This window comes from Bombina bombina, chromosome 5 (assembly GCF_027579735.1).
Source record: "Bombina bombina isolate aBomBom1 chromosome 5, aBomBom1.pri, whole genome shotgun sequence".
NCBI lineage: Eukaryota > Metazoa > Chordata > Amphibia > Anura > Bombinatoridae > Bombina > Bombina bombina.
The window spans coordinates 385,765,675-385,783,108 of NC_069503.1; the positions used below are offsets into that span (position 1 = coordinate 385,765,675).

Consider the following 17,434-nt stretch of genomic DNA (forward strand, 5'->3'; position numbering starts at 1 on the left):
AACCCTAACCCCCCTAACTTAAATCTAATTTAAATAAATCTAAATAAAATTACTATCATTAACTATTTAATAACTACCTAGTTAAAATAAAGACAAATATACCTGTAAAATAAAACCTAAGTTACAATTACACCTAACACTACACTACAATTAAATTATTTACCTAAATTAAATGCAATTAATTACAATTAAATAAAATTAGCTAAAGTACAAACCCCCCACTAAATTACAGAAAATAATAAAGAAATTACAAGATTTTTAAACTAATTACACCTAATTTAAACCCCTAACAAAATAAAAAAGACGCCCCAAAATTAAAAAAACCCTACCCTACACTAAATTACAAATAGCCCTTAAAAGGGCCTTTTGCGGGGCATTGCCCCAAAGTAATCAGCTCTTTCACCTGAAAAAAAATTACAATTCTCCCACAACATTAAAACCCACCACCCACACAACCAACCCTACTCTAAAACCCACCCAATCCCCCCTTAAAAAAAAAACAACACTAACCCCTTGAAGATCACCCTACCATGAAACATCCCTTCAATTCCGATTGGCTGATAGAATTCTATCAGCCAATCGGAATTAAGGTAGAAAAAATAAAGTTCAATTCTATTGGCTGATGCAATCGGCCAATAGGATTGAAGTTCAATCCTATTGGCTGTTCTAATCAGCCAATAGGATTGAGCTGGCATTCTATTGGCTGTTCCAATCAGCCAATAGAATGCCAGTTCAATCCTATTGGCTGATTGCATAAGCCAATAGGATTTTTTCTACCTTAATTCCGATTGGCTGATAGAATTCAATCAGCCAATCGGAAATTGAAGGGACGCCATCTTGGATGACGTCATTTAAAGGAACCTTCATTCAGTTGTCAGCCGTGGAAAGAAGAGGATGCTCTGCGTCGGATGTCTTGAAGATGGACCCGCTCCGCGCCGGATGGATGAAGATAGAAGATGCCGTCTGGATGAAGACTTCTGCCCGTCTAGAGGACCACTTCTGCCCGGTTGGATGAAGACTTCTGCCTGTCTGGAGGACCACTTCTGCCCGGTTGGGTGAAGACGTCTCCCGGTAAGGTGATCTTCAAGGGGTTAGTGTTAGTTTTTTTTAAGGGGGGGATTGGGTGGGTTTTAGAGTAGGGTTGGTTGTGTGGGTGGTGGGTTTTAATGTTGGGGGGGAATTTTAATTTTTTTTCAGGTAAAAGAGCTGTTTACTTTGGGGCAATGCCACGCAAAAGGCCCTTTTAAGGGCTATTTGTAATTTAGTGTAGGGTAGGGCCTTTTTTTATTTTGGCGGGGCTTCTTTTATTTTGTTAGGGGGATTAGATTAGGTGTAATTAGTTTAAAAATCTTGTAATTTCTTTATTATTTTCTGTAATTTAGTGTTTGTTCTTTTTTGTACTTTAGATAATTTTATTTAATTATAATTAATAATATTTAATTTAGGTAATTAATTTAATTGTAGTGTAGTGTTAGGTGTAATTGTATCTTAGGTTAGGTTTTATTTTACAGGTATATTTTTCTTAATTTTAACAAGGTAGTTATTAAATAGTTAATAGCTATTTAATAACTATTGTACATAGTTAAAAAAAAGTTGCCTGTAAAATAAAAAATAAACCCTAAGATAGATGTTGGGGGGTTGTTTGTATTTTTTTTTACAGGTAAAATAGCTGATTTCTTTGGGGGCAATGCCCCGCAAAAGGCTATTTAAGGGCCATTGGGAGTTTAGTGTAGGCTAGGGTTTTTTTTATTTTGGGGGGGGGGGGGGTTTATTTTGATAGGGTTATTAGATTAGGAGTAATTCGTTTTTATTTTTGATCATTTTGTTTTTTATTTTGTGTAAATTAGTGTTTATTTTTTGTAATTTAGATAATTGTATTTGATTCATTTAATTTATTTTATTGTAATAGTTTTTAGTGTAAGGCAGGTTAGGTTTTATTTTACAGGTAAGTTTGTATTTATTTTAGCCAGGTAGCTAGTAAATAGTTAATAACTATTTACTTACTAGTCTATTCAGTTAAAATAAATACAAACTTACCTTTGAAATAAAAATAAAACCTAAGATAGCTACAATGTAACTATTAGTTATATTGTAGCTATCATAGGGTTTATTTTATAGGTAAGTATTTAGTTTTAAATAGGAATAATTTAGTTAATTTTAGTAATTTTATTTAGATTTATTTAAATTATATTTAAGTTAGGGGGTGTTAGGGTTAGACTTAGGTTTAGGGGTTAATAACTTTATTATAGTGGCGGCGACGTTGGGGGTGGCAGATTAGGGGTTAATAAATGTAGCTAGGTGGTAGTGATGTTAGGGCCGGCAGATTAGGGGTTAATAATATTTAACTAATATTTGCGATGCGGGAGTGTGGCGGTTTAGGGGTTAATATATTTATTATAGTGGCAGCGATGTCCGGTTTGGCAGATTAGGGGTTAAAAAATTTATTTTAGTGTTTGCAATGTGGGGGCCCTCGGTTTAGGGGTTAATAGGTAGTTTATGGGTGTTAGTGTACTTTTTAGCACTTTAGTTAAGAGTTTTATGCTACGGCGTTGTAGTGTAAAACTCTTAACTACTGACTTTAAATGCGGTATCAGGCTTGACAGGAGAGGGTCTACCGCTCACTTTTGGTCAGACTCGTAATACCGGCGCTGTGCAAGACCTATTGAAAATATAGAATACACAATTGACGTAAATGGATTTGCGGTATTTCCGAGTCTGGCCAAAAAAGTGAGCAGTACACCTGTACCTGTAAGACTCGTAATACCAGCGGGCGTTAAAAAGCAGCGTTGGGACCAGCCAACGCTGCTTTTTAAGCCTAACGCATAACTCGTAATCTAGGCCTTTATCTCTTTCTCTCTGAACACAGATCTCTCTCTCCCACAAAAACGCAAGTGAGGAGAGGGAGGGAGATTCACACTGATCAGTGTCAATATTTACTAATATTGACATGATCAGACAAATGGGATTTTTTAATATTATAAATTAAATTATAGAGCAAGCTCAGATTGGATGACCCCAGCCTGGCCCTATGATGAGGCAGGCTAGAGACACCCACAGAAGCCCCATGATGCACTGGGCATCGCCATTTTTGAAGCGAGGAGGGGGCTATATGGGGCTATTTTATTTAAAAATAATTTATTTATATATATGTGATTTTACTAAGTGCCTTGACCCACTGAGGCACTTAGCACACTTAAAGAGCATCAGAAGCCTGCCCAATGGCTTCTGATTCTCTGCCTGACTGCTGGGCTCCACGTGAAGTCAAACCGGAAATGGAGCCCAGCAGTCAGGAACAGTATTGCAGTATGCCTTATCATCGAGGCATCACTGCCATACTGTTTGAGCGGCTTCCAACTCAGATTACCCTCTCCCTCCATCCATTACAATTTATGTTCCATAGTGTAGTGGTCCCACCTATTCCCACCCCCATGGGCGCTCCCGCCTCCATTCCCGTGTGTGCCCCCACCCCTGTGCACGCTCCCAGCGCCCCTGCACCCGATCCCGCCCCTCTCTTTTTTGTAGGCTGTGCCTGACAGGAAAGGGTTAAGATCTGATATATAGAGGTTTTAAATAACAGGTGTAGGTGCTTTGGAATTAAATAGCGTTCTTATTAAATGGTTAAAATACTGCTTCCTCTCTGTATTAAGTTCATTGGATTCTGAGTGAATTATATAGCTTATCAAAATTAGTTTTTCCCATCATTGGTCATTGCAGTTCAATGCACCATGCCTGAAACATACAACAATGCAAAGGATAGACATGTGAATAAGCTATAAGCAGTATTTCATGTTTTTCTATTGTTTGATGAAATTAGAAACTATTCACCCATTAAGCTAAAGCTACACTTCATTTTTGTGGAGTAACCAAGATAACAATAGCTTTTATTTAATTTAACTTAATTATGCTCAAATGAATAAATGTGAATACATTTAAATGAACAATAGAAATATCCTGATGGGATATTACCACATGAGACAAACACAGTGGTGCATTTAGTTTGTGTGCTTCCTACTGAACACCCCTCACCTCCAATATATATATATAAATATATATATATATATATATATATATATATATATATATATATATATATATATATATAATATAGAGAAAATAACTCATTGTGTAAACCATTTACAGATCTAAACAAGTCAGAAGACTTGCTTTAATCCCAGAAACTCTCTGACTACACTGTTTCCAATGCAGCAAAGGAATCTGGGTAAGATATGCAAATGAGGTTCACAATGACTCACTTTTTTACTTTTAGCCTGCTTTTTAAGACAGACTTCCCTTTACGCCATAGCACTGCTGCATTACACAGCTTTTATGCTTAGCTAGGGTTAGTACAGTGATTCAGACCAATCCCAGGACAGCTGTTTCGTAGTTATTGCCACTCATCAGCTGGGAGTAGGTTGAATCACTGCTTGGAAAAGTTCATTTCTGGGGGAAATTCAACAACAATTAAAATTATGGGGAGGCGAAAAGTGAGTTTAAAATCCTCCACTAAATGCAAAATATAGAGAAAATAACTCATTGTGTAAACCATTTACAGATCTAAACAAGTCAGAAGACTTGCTTTAATCCCAGAAACTCTCTGACTACACTGTTTCCAATGCAGCAAAGGAATCTGGGTAAGATATGCAAATGAGGTTCACAATGACTCACTTTTTTACTTTTAGCCTGCTTTTTAAGACAGACTTCCCTTTACGCCATAGCACTGCTGCATTACACAGCTTTTATGCTTAGCTAGGGTTAGTACAGTGAGTGGCAATAACTACGAAACAGCTGTCCTGGGATTGGTCTGAATCACTGTACTAACCCTAGCTAAGCATAAAAGCTGTGTAATGTAGCAGTGCTATGGCGTAAAGGGAAGTCTGTCTTAAAAAGCAGGCTAAAAGTAAAAAAGTGAGTCATTGTGAACCTCATTTGCATATCTTACCCAGATTCCTTTGCTGCATTGGAAACAGTGTAGTCAGAGAGTTTCTGGGATTAAAGCAAGTCTTCTGACTTGTTTAGATCTGTAAATGGTTTACACAATGAGTTATTTTCTCTATATTTTGCATTTAGTGGAGGATTTTAAACTCACTTTTCGCCTCCCCATAATTTTAATTGTTGTTTTATATATATATATATATATATATATATATATATATATATATATATATATATATATTTATTTTATTTATATATATATATATATATATATATATATATATATGCAAGAAATAAGCACTCTCTGCTCTGGTTTTGTAAAACAAATAGTATATTTAACTAGCGTGACGTTTCGGGGTATTCACCCCTTCCTCAGACAGATATATATATATATATATATATATATACCATAAAATTCTCCTAACATGACCCTACAGAGGGATCATGCACTTAGAAGACAACCAGGGGTTATTGCTTTGAAATAGAATGAACAAATAACACATTTGGAGACCTGGTCTTGGTCAAAATATACCCTGGACAAAAAACTACCATAACACTGAAACATATACCCTATTGGGACTTTTGATTTTATTTGTGTTTTCCCACACCTATTATTTTGGTGTACTTTTAATATACTTTTTATATGAAGCTTGCAGACTAGTAGTAGTCATTTTTCTCAGAATTTTTAACTACAAACTATTGGGTGTATTTTATTTGCTTTGCTTTTTGTTCACCAATGTACTGGACCCATTTTTTTGTGCTTCCTTCCTTTGCCTTTTCATTGATTTACTGTATCAGATCAGTCAGCATTTAAAATATGGGCTCATGTACTTGAGAAGCTGTCCCCTCATCCCTTCCACAGCTCTCATTTTAACACTACCTAAATAATAAGTTCTTTGAGTAAATTGTGCTGTTTTCTTAAAATATTTTAATTTTTTTTGAAGTGATCTAATATGTGATTCATTACTAGGTTTGCAATAACTTTCATACTATAAATAATAATAAACATATGCTCTTGCAGTGTTATTATAATTTTATAATTGTAGGAGATTTGTGTGAAACTTTTGATTGTATTATAAAAACATCTGCTAGTAGTATATTTAAACATCAATTATTGTCTTTTGTTGTTTTAACAATAAGCCCATTTATCAGCTTTAATTACAATTTTCAACATTCAGCAAATGGTTTATAACTATTAATAGCTTTATAAAAAATGTTTCCAATAGAATTGTAAAAAACAAAAACCTATTTGCTCAGCTGTTGCCTATCAGTCACTATGTTAAAAAAAAAAAGAATAATATTTGTGAATGGAACAGACACACTTGGTAGATTATTATCAAAATCTGTTGATTGATATTCTGAAATAATATTTTCTGACAAAGAAAATGTAAATAAAGCTTAACAAAATAATATTACATAAACCTAAAATTGTTGTGTTAAATAACTTTGTGACACAATTTTTTTTAAAAAGAATCACTTTTGCCACATTGAGGCAACATTAATGTAATATTTTCTTGAACATTTGTTTAAAACTATTTACGTTAATACTGTATCAAAAGTAAAAGTACGTAAATATATTTTCAATAAAAAATATTTAACAAAATAAAATTTAGTTAATGTAACAAACATAGGTTTTGATCACAATCCTTTAGAACCATTTTTTTATATACTTAAATTGTGAATTTTGTAGAAAAATCATTATATAAACTAAAGATTCTGATTGACCTCATAGATACAATTTTAAGAAAGGGTTTACAGAAATCACATTTTTTCTACAGAAGCAATGACTTAATTAAACATTCAAGCTTCAGTACATTAACTCAAGCATGATTTTTCAATAACAAGACTCTACATCTGCTTTCATATTACATTTATTAAACAAAAATTGTTTTATTTCCTCAAAATAATTTACATTTGAAATAGTTTAATTATCAATAACAGAATGTTACAATTTCAATATAATTATACAGGGAAATCTTATTTTCCCATAGCATTTCTGAAAGTTTTCAATAATAATTTAAATTGGTTAAGCAATGATTATGTCAATGTGAATGAATACAATTACAATAAAGTTGTTTGACTATAAAAATGGCAATCACTAACTGAGTTTATTTACAATTTGCAGCCATGTATTGTCTGAAATAGATTATGCAAAGTGGGATGTTTATATATTTATCTATAGAGAATCTCAAGAAGCATTTCTTACATTAGCACTTGGCAACCATTGACTGAAAAGAATATTAGGATACTGTTTTTAAGACAGTTAAATTAATTAAAATGAGGCTGATTAACTGCTGACAGCAGGGATATTCTCAATCCTGGCCAGTTGCTTTAAAGCACTTGTGTTTATAACTAAACTGAGGGTCATAGTTTTACTCATTGGTGGTATTTTGTTTTATATATATATATATATATATATATATATATATATACATATAATTAGTTGAAATTATACAATAAAGGGAAAATAGTTGCAATAAACAATAAAGTCTTTAACGTAGGAGAGAGAAAAGGCCATCCTCTGCAGCACATCATGACCTTGAGTTACAAAATTCAACAACAGTCATTTTTTTAACACATCAGCCCTTCTGGTGGGGTAACAGTCGAACAGGTCTAAGTCAGGCCTCTGTTTAAACTACAGAATCTGTAAAATTGAATCACACATGTGATTACCAAGCTTCTGCAGAAAAAAAAGGTCTGGAGAGTTCAATAGTTTTGGAGTAACAGCCCACCCATTTTGCCAAATACTCCACCCCAGAGACACAGAACATAGTTGAAAAACTGCACTTTTTAAAAATACAGTTTTCTCCTAAGTTTTTAACAGAAAGGAGAAATGCTAAATAGGCTTGGTCTTGTATTTACTACTAACCCATGCTTTCTGTCAGTATATAGAAATGTTAACACCTTGCAATCACAACTTTATCAGCTTGCTAAACATTCAATTACAAAACCTTAATATGGAATTGCCTAATTCATCCTAAAGGTATTCAATAGGCTTGAGGTCGGAGTTCTGTGCAAGTCACTCAATTTTTTCCACACCAAACTTGTCAAAACCATGTCTTCACTGACCTTCATGATGGAACAGGAAAGGACCTTCCCCAAACTGTTGCCACTATAATTTCTGAAATGTATAATTTGACTATAGCATAGCTTCATCCTCCTCTAAATTCTTTTGTCTGTTTATTTTAACTTATCTCACACATAACTGGCCAGAATCAAACTCCCCATTTTGGGCTTTTTGACTGTCTGTGATCCTGTCATTAGCTAATTTAGTTGACCCTGCTTACTGATCTGCCCTATAATTTATACCACTAGTTTGGGGAATACATTGCAAGGGGTTGCATTTCAAATGATAATAGTATATGCTCACATTTCATAAGTGAGCATTTTATAAGGGGGGCAAATAGAATTAAGCAATAATTATACAATAATTAAACAAAGAATGAAAAAAGGACAAGACACAAGGCAAGTGCTGCTTTGATACTGTGCTTTATGTGTTTCACTGTTTCCCTTTATGTAAAAAAAATATTCGATATCTTAATTTTCCTTTTTTGCAACCTTTTGTCTCTATAATAAACTGTATTATTCATTGACTATTTCCCCTTCACCACCTGCTTTAATTATTGGCCCATCTCTTTTATCTTAAACTCACTTTTGCTCTCATGAGCTTCACACATTCTTAAACTATTTCTCTCCTCCCTGCACCACATCCCAAAAAACCCTCAGCACTGCAAATCTATATCTCATTTTATGTCAGTCTCCCTCCTGCACATACTAGCTTCTGGTGATATCTATATCATCTTCCTTCACCTGTGCACTCTGTAACTCTTGTTCTGTTTGTAACAAGCTCACTTCTATTTATGACATCTTTATCACACTCTCCCTCAACCTTTTGGCTCTCACCGAATCCTAACTCTTTCCCTCAGACACTTCCTCCCCTGTTGCATTGTCACAGGTTGATCTCCACTTCAGCCACACCCCTAGGCCTAAAAATAGACAATACATCACATTTTATTCCTTCGAAAGCCACATGATTAGCTTACACTCTCACCTCTCTCTATGTGTTGCAGTTATATATCCCCCAGGCTCCCCAACTTTCTTTTTTGATCATTTTGCTGCCTGGCTACCTTATTTTCACTCCTCAGACATTATTGCCCTCGTTATTAGGCATTTCAACCTCCCTATTGATAATCCTACTGCCCCTGGAGCAACTTATGGTCTTTCACAAAGATGGACGCTGCCTTGATCTGATTTCCAGATATCAATGCATTCTCTCAAACTTCACAAATTACCCTTTTGCTCTATCTGACAATCATATCATCACTTGTAACATCACAGCTCTTCCTATTACTCTCTGTCCATCTAACACTCATACCAAATTTTACAGAATCATTAAGTCCCTAGATCAACAACATCTCTCAAACTCTCTGAAACTTCTGCTCCCTTCCATCTCCTCCTTTTACTGCCCTGACCAATCTATTTGTCACTACAACTCCACTCTTAAGTTAGTCCTTGACAATTTGGCCCCTCCTACCATAGTTCACAAATCATGTGCTAATCCACCACCCTGGCATACTGCTACCTTCACAGATGTTCACTTCTGAGCAACATTGGAGAAAATCTTGCTTTCTTCACTACAAGTTCATCTTGAACTCCTTTTATTCTGCCCTCAACCTCTCTAAGCAGGATTACTTTGGTACTCTAATTTCTACTCTTTCTTCAAACCCAAAATCCTTATTCACCCACCACCTACTATTGCCACATCTCTCTCAGCTCAATTCACTTCAACAAAAAAATTGATTCCCTCAGCAAACTTCCAGTCTCCAACTCCACCAACTGTTCACAAACACCCAAAACCCACAGTGCCACAAATTATGCACTTTTGCCCCTGTTACTGAGGAGGAAGTGTCTGCCCTTATATATTGCTCACACCTCACTATCTGTCCCCTTGATCCCATGTCCTCACAACTGCTGCACTCCATCTCTACTACTCTTACTCCAATCCTCACAAATATTTTCAATCTCTCCCTCAGTACTGATATATTTCCCTCTTCCATTAAACATGCACTAGTCATACCTATCCCTAAAAACTTCTCCCGATCCAACCTCCCCATCACACTTCCACCCTATTTTTCTACTCCCCCTTGCCTCTAATATTCTGGAAGGGCTAGTTAATACACATTTATCACACTTCATCTGGATATATAAATATATTAAGGTTACTAATTAATTACGTACAGCAAAATATAAAGGCCTTTTCTCTTTGTTAATCCTTATATATCTGTCTGTAGCCTTTGATACTGTTGGCACCCTCTCTTGCTTCAAACTCTCCAATTCTTTGGCATTTGTGACACAGCCCTATTGTAGTTGTCCTTCTACCTATCCTACTATAACTTTAGTGTAGCCTTCTCTGGTGCATTCTCTGCCCCTTTACCACTTTCCATTGGGGTACCAAAAGACTCTGACCATGGTCCCCTTCTCTTCTCAATCTATACCTCTTCCTTAGGAGCTTTAATATAGTCCTGTGGGTTTCAATATTATTTGTATGCTGATGACACCTAAATCTACCACTCTGACCCAGACCTATCTCCTTCCATGCTACCCATGTCACTAACTGTCTTACTCATATTTCATCTTGGATGTCCTCTCACTACCTTAAGCTAAATCTATCCAAAACTGAGCTCCTTATTTTACCCCCTTCCTCTAAAATCTCTATCCTCTATCTTTGTATAACTGTTGATAATAACATAATTACCCTAACCCAGCATGCCTGATGATTTGGGGTAAAAAATGTACCACTTCCTCACACACAATTAAGATTTTAATTTACTCTCTCATCATTTCCCTCCTTGACTATTGCAATTCCATCCTCTCTGTTCTCCCTAGCTACTATCTATCTTCTTTAAAATCCATCCAACTCGGGGGGGGGGGGGGCAGCCGCCGAGCATACTGAACGCATATCCCTAGTGCTCCTGATTTTAGCCTGATATATACTCTTTTTTATTTATTTCTTGACTGCTGAAATGTCTTTGATTTACTCAGAACACTCCCTAAGGACATGACCGAGAAGACATGAAACCAGAGCACTTTTAGCCTTCTTAGCTGCTTGCCCAGAGAAAGCATTGTATTACACAGAAGCAATACTATTCGCCATTTTGGTTTGCCGATGAATGGTCACACATGCTGAAAACTAATCTTAAGGACTCCTGCTAATTGGAACATAGCCACTCTTCCAGATCTCCCCCCTGTTCAGCAAGTAGGGTTAAGAAGCCTTTTTATACCCCACTATTTTTTTTCTTCTTTATTTTACGCACTCTTCAACTTCATCATGATCTCTGACTCGGCTCCTGTTATGGAGTCACACGTCATTACAGCTCTACTCAATCTGATGGACACGCTGGACTTCCAATATGCAGCTCTGAGCCGAGAACTGCGGCTTATTTCTGGCTCTGCCCTACACAATTGCGATTTGAATGGGACAGAACGGGTTAACAACCTATCTCCCCTTAATGATCTGGATCATTCAGATGTACCTGATCGCCACGCCAGACAGAACGTCACTAGAGACTGGTCTGAAGAGTGGGAACACTTTGGCTGCTCAGCTATCACGGAATCACGGTACGATTTTACATCCCTATCTGAAGGTGTCCCCCAAAGCTCTAGCAGGTCCCTTCTATGTTGCAAGGGCCATTTCATTAAAACCTGATCTACCGCCAAGGAGAAAGTCCCTAACAAAACCGGACAGGGCTTCAGGAAATTTAGGGTATAATTCAGAGCAGCTGCGCAATCTTTTCACAAGGGAGACCATGCACGCATTAGCCATGCCGTTGAACTTTTCCCTACTAATCTGGTCTCCCTTCTCCAATACCCTACCTCCTCAGACAAACACCAAGTTTTTGCTCACGGATGGAGAGGATGAAGTTCAGCACTCTCCACTTCATGCGGAGTTAGTGGAACCACGGATGGCTAATCTGTCAGAGCAGGGGTGGATGGCTGAGAGATCAGAGTGCATCAGTCTGGAAGAATGTTTGAGAGAAAGCTAATGAGCCCATGGTTATATGATTTCAGTATTGTTCTTTTGTATATTTAAACTAACGTAGGGGTAACCCATAGATATCACCTAAGACAGGTCACACACAACACAACTTAGTAGACACATGCAAAATACTTGTACCACAACAGTCTAGGCTGACACTTTTAGCACATATCACACCTAGATGAATCATATCCACTAAAGATGCTAATTAGCCCAGGGTTTCACCCACTTAGAAAGATCCCATTACATAATTAAGAATAAGAATATAGGTATCCCCTAGAGTTATTGGTAAGATTCTGATATGTGCCTCTAGCCCTGTGGATAACTGAGCAAAGCAGGCTCATATATTGATCTACAAATTTGGTGGTACTTTTTATATTATGTTTTTTAGAAGACGTTCTGAACATGAAAAGCCATGGAACACTCTGTTTTTACTACACTGTGGTATTTTTGTGCTTTTTTCTCTCATAAACTGGCCGTAAATCCTGCTTTAGATATTTTCCTTCCTAACTATGTGTACTGGAGGGCTTTTTAGGTTAGCACTAATAACCTTATATTTTGTATTATGAGAAACCTAACTCACATATGAACCGAGGAGCACGAAGAATGTTCATCCTTTATTTTGAGTTATGGGGAACCATACCCTGTCCTATACATCTAATAATCTCCCCTATGCTATATTTATTTCATATAGTTCTAGCCTAGGCTTGCTAGTTCTTTGAGTATGTTTTCCCTCATCTTGCAACCCCCTCTATCTTCATTAAAGAGCCCAGTAAGAATCCTCTATATTTATCATTAATCAGCTTTCATTGAGGCGCCAATCTTGAGAGGCCCAGTTTAATGCACACAGGTTCACAGATGTCCCTGATATCGGGTCTTTATGTTTTTCATTTGTCTGATAACAGTCAAGTTGTGTTTTACTGTATTATTACAGACGATATGACTACCTGTCTTCCTTAAGTATGCATATTAGCCAATATACTATTCTTATTACCCTATCCCATTTATTACCCTCATAGAGTTTATAGTTTAAGCAATTTTATATATCAGCTTACCTCACGGTTTTACTATGGTTGGCCCCGACCTCCCACCCCACCTTCCCCTATATCTCGAGTGGCTCTTGCCCACTGTAACACTTTCACTTCCCCACTCACTGTGACCCATGGGGGGTCTCTACAACAACCAATCCCCCACACCATGACTGTTTTAATAGAAAATTATAGTGTATTCCTGCTACAGTTGTGGGGGCTATATTTCAACTAATAAAATTATAAAATGAAGTTCCATATTATTAGCCCAAACCCTTCTCTGACACCTGTTTAGACAGTACATGAGACTCCATTCTCCATTGTTAACCTTCTGTTCTTGTTATGGTTATTATTATTATTTTTGAGATCTAAAACTTTGGCATATTGATTTGTTGTTTGGACTGCCAATCTCTGCCTTAACTGAATGGATAATATTCATGTAACAATATTGTGTGTCACATATTGATGTTAATATTATTGATGGGCAAACTTGTAGCTTGTTCTTTTTTGAAACTTCAATAAAAAAAAAATTAAAAAAAATCCATCCAACTCTGACATTCAATGCCCTCAATAACACTGCTCCACCCTCCCCTTCACTCTGCTCATGACCTTCTCTCCTGCTCTCGTTACCTCCTCACATCCCCATCTACAGGAGTTCTCCAAATTGGCCCCTATTTCTTTTAACTCTCTGCCTCACTCCACAAGACTCTCCCCTAGTTTTCATAGTTTCAAGTGTTACTTAAAGACTCTACTGTTCATGGAGGAATACAACATATGCTATCCTTAATTACCTCAGTTCCCCTCCTCCTTTGTCATCCCCTTGCACCCCCTTAGCATGTTAGTCTATGGGACAAGCTGTTTTGTAAATCACATTTATGATATGTGGTTTACAACAGTGCAACTCGTGACAGGGCCCTCTATGCATTTTTACTACTTTAAATGCTACCTTTAAAGATTATTCCTATGTTTATAGTGCTGTGGAATCTGTTGGTGCTCTAAAAGTGAGGACAACAAAGCATGTGCAAAGGAAAATTGTAACTGTAATGCCTGAAGCACAATTTACCAACACTATTTAAATATGCAATATCTTTAAGTGCTGGCAAAAAAAGATCCTATGCCAAAAACAGTATGTAAGTATGTGTACCGTCACCCAATTTCTGGAGTCTACCCATATCAGACCCTACAGTATATAGAGTATGCTACATGTGAAGGCTTTTACTCACTATTCCTGTCGCAACTGTCTGGAACACTCTCCTGAGGAAATTCTATCCCACCAAACAGTAGAGTCTGCGTGTACATTTAATCTTGCGAGTGAGAGCTGATGTGCCCTTCTCAGCTGAGAACCCCAGAAAGCCAAACTCTACAATGCACAGTAACAGGATGAGAAAGCAACTAGCCAACCGCATGTACACATGGATCCAATGGGCAAACTGCAATTCTTTTCCAACCAAAAACAGGTGTACTTACACTCCCCTCTGTGCTCACTAAGGACTTACAAATAACATACAAGTTGAAGAAAATTTGTGAGTCGGATATGTAAAAGATCAAATTTAACTTTTATTATTCCATTTAAAGTTTGTCAACACAAGTAGAGCAAAAAGTTTAACCCACTACTACCAGAACTTATGCATTTTGGTGATAACCGTAATCATAGCATACTGGTTCACAATAACATGCTAAATTTTAAAGACAGTATTCAAACATCATTGGTCTATGACATTAAACTTATTAACCAATCACAGCGGAACAAAACTTATTGAAAAAATGTGTGTTAACTAACAACTGGTTGCAGGATAGATAGATAGATAGATAGATAGATAGATAGATAGATAGATAGATAGATACAGATAGATAGAAATAGATATGCATATATACACACACAAAAATGAAATAATGTATAATAAAATACTGTTATTATTTCTGGGTTGTTAGAATTATGATTTCACAATCTGAATACCTTAGATATGTATTTTTTTTATTTTATTTTTTACTTTTGAATTTACTGACTTTTTTTTTTACTTTAACATTGATACTTGCCAATGTCTCTCTAATATAATTCAACAACATAATGAAAAATGATAAATGATTTAATGTTTTCTTTTGTCTTGCCAAGCAGATATTGTGTTAAACTTCCGAACAACCTATGTCAGCAAGTCTGGCCAAGTTATATTTAAAGCAAGATCTATTTGTATCCACTATGTTACAACCTGGTTCGTCATTGACTTAATTGCTGCTCTTCCATTTGATCTTCTTTATGCTTTTAATGTCACTGTGGTAAGTACCTTACATTATTTTCATTTAAAAAAAAAAAAAGTCTGTGACTTTTGAGCAAGAAATAGAATGTGATGATGATGACAAAATCTCAGAAATCAGTTTAGTGAAAATTAAGATTTACAATATTCTACAAATTAATTATTTTGAATATTTTTGATAGATCATACTGCTAAGATTTATTACTGTAAATAAACATATAGTTTTCAAAATATTATATTTTAGCCAATACCCCTCTTCACAATCTTTTCCCTTATCACCATATCTTTAGATGCATAACCCATACCTTTTGTGTTTGTATCTTGTTACCTTAGGTGGCCTTTAGTCACATTTTATGAAGAATTTTAAAAAAATGCTGCTTGTGGTATACATTACATTCACTATCTAGGTATTTGAATCGCAAATCTTTAGATACAGTAGAAATTTCTTTGTCTGTTAAATTGAAGCTTTTTTTTAACAAAACAAGTTGAATCAGTAATATTGTGAATTCCTTGACTTCAAGCAGCATACATTTAAACATTTTTTAAGAGCAATTTGACTTGCAATTTGATTCTAAAAATTGATTGGTCTGCTTAGCTTCTGTTACCTTAGAATAGTATTCACTACTACAGGAATAAATGTATATCCAATCAGCAGGACAAATGAAAAACTGTAGCTTTGAGCAATTATTATTATTATTATTATTATTACTTTTTTAAATTTACAAAACATCACAAACATTTTAAACCACTATCATGTGTTGTGGCTCCCATTGTGAATAAGCGTTGACATAATTGTATTCTTTAGAAAGACATTGTATTTTTTCTTATTTAAGTCTGCCATGGAATAGCTAGGAGGGTTATGTTTTTTCAGCATTGCAAAAAAAGATTACTGCATGCTTTTATTGCAAGTGATTGCAATCAATATGGTTTTGTTCTTTTAGGGCTCTTCTGGCTAAATATATTGAGCATTTTTCTTTTTTTTCTAATATTGTTTATACAAAATAACATTTTCCATTTTTAATATAACAGTGTAATTTCATAAAATTAAGTAATGCTTCATACACATACATTTGCATTGTTGATATTACTCTGTGAATATTATTTTAAAAGAAATTCCACCAGAAAATTAGATGATGACAAAATATGATTAAAATGATTAGCAAAATAAAACCCATTTATCAAAATAACAATATAATATGAATTATTTAGGACATTTTTCTATCCAATTAAAGGGAAAACTTGTGTTTCAGTATCGCCATTAAAGGGGTTTTGCAGATTGCTTGAAAATATATTTATAAGAATTTTAAAATTAACTGCCTTATCAGAAAGCAAAATTTCATAATATTCTTCCTACATTTCAAAGCTGTGATAGGCATATACACAATAAAGTCTGCACTCAATTGTAAACAGTTATTACAGGATGCATACCAGGCAAGGATTTTACATAGGGTTAAGCTCACAATTTCCAATTATTAAAAAGTTGAGTCCCCTTTTTAAGATTCTTACAATAGCAACAAACGTGAAAATAACTGAGTGGATCGGTGTGCTTTTTTCTCACTAACCTGTGGAATATAGTAAGGCAAATCTATAAAATTTGAAAACAAGTTTTTTAAATGCATGGTTGAAAATATGGGCGTTTTCAAATATATTTACATTATAACCCTTATGTAAGCCAACTAAAGCCATTTTGTTGCACTGCATACATTTTGAGCGCATAGTTTTATTAGGTGCATACACTGGTACATGGAATATACAAGTTAATTCAAATAAAATTATCTCAACATACCAGCATGCGTAGTGATTTTTGATTGAGGAATTTGAATTTAACAGGGCATTTGTAATGCAAACATGTTGTTACCCAATATAAAAACAATAATTTAGATATAAAGCTATCAAACAAGCCAGAATGCCCTGGAAGGATAAAACTAAATAATTATAGTTATGGTTTATATCACATTAAAAATAAATAATACAATAAATCTAAAACCCGCAAAGATTTTGAACCAGATTTTCTTCTCTTTTTTCCTTTGTTATGCTTCCCATGCTGTCTTCTCCCAATGACGTTGGCATATGCCTACAAAAGGACAACCTGGTATGCACCAAGGAATGAAATGCCAAATGTTAGTCTTTATCTCTCCAATATAAACCAGAGGGCCTATTTATTATTTTTACTACCATCCTGCTTT

The 17,434-nt window shown here is 35.3% G+C and overlaps 1 protein-coding gene across 1 annotated transcript in view; it reads left to right on the forward strand.

Moving 5' to 3' along the window:
- KCNH8 (potassium voltage-gated channel subfamily H member 8) overlaps positions 1-17,434 on the forward strand; it is a 484,148-nt gene that overhangs the window by 205,255 nt on the left and 261,459 nt on the right. The window contains 1 exon segment of the mRNA XM_053715735.1: positions 15,113-15,270. Within this exon segment, the coding sequence (XP_053571710.1) occupies positions 15,113-15,270 (158 nt within the window).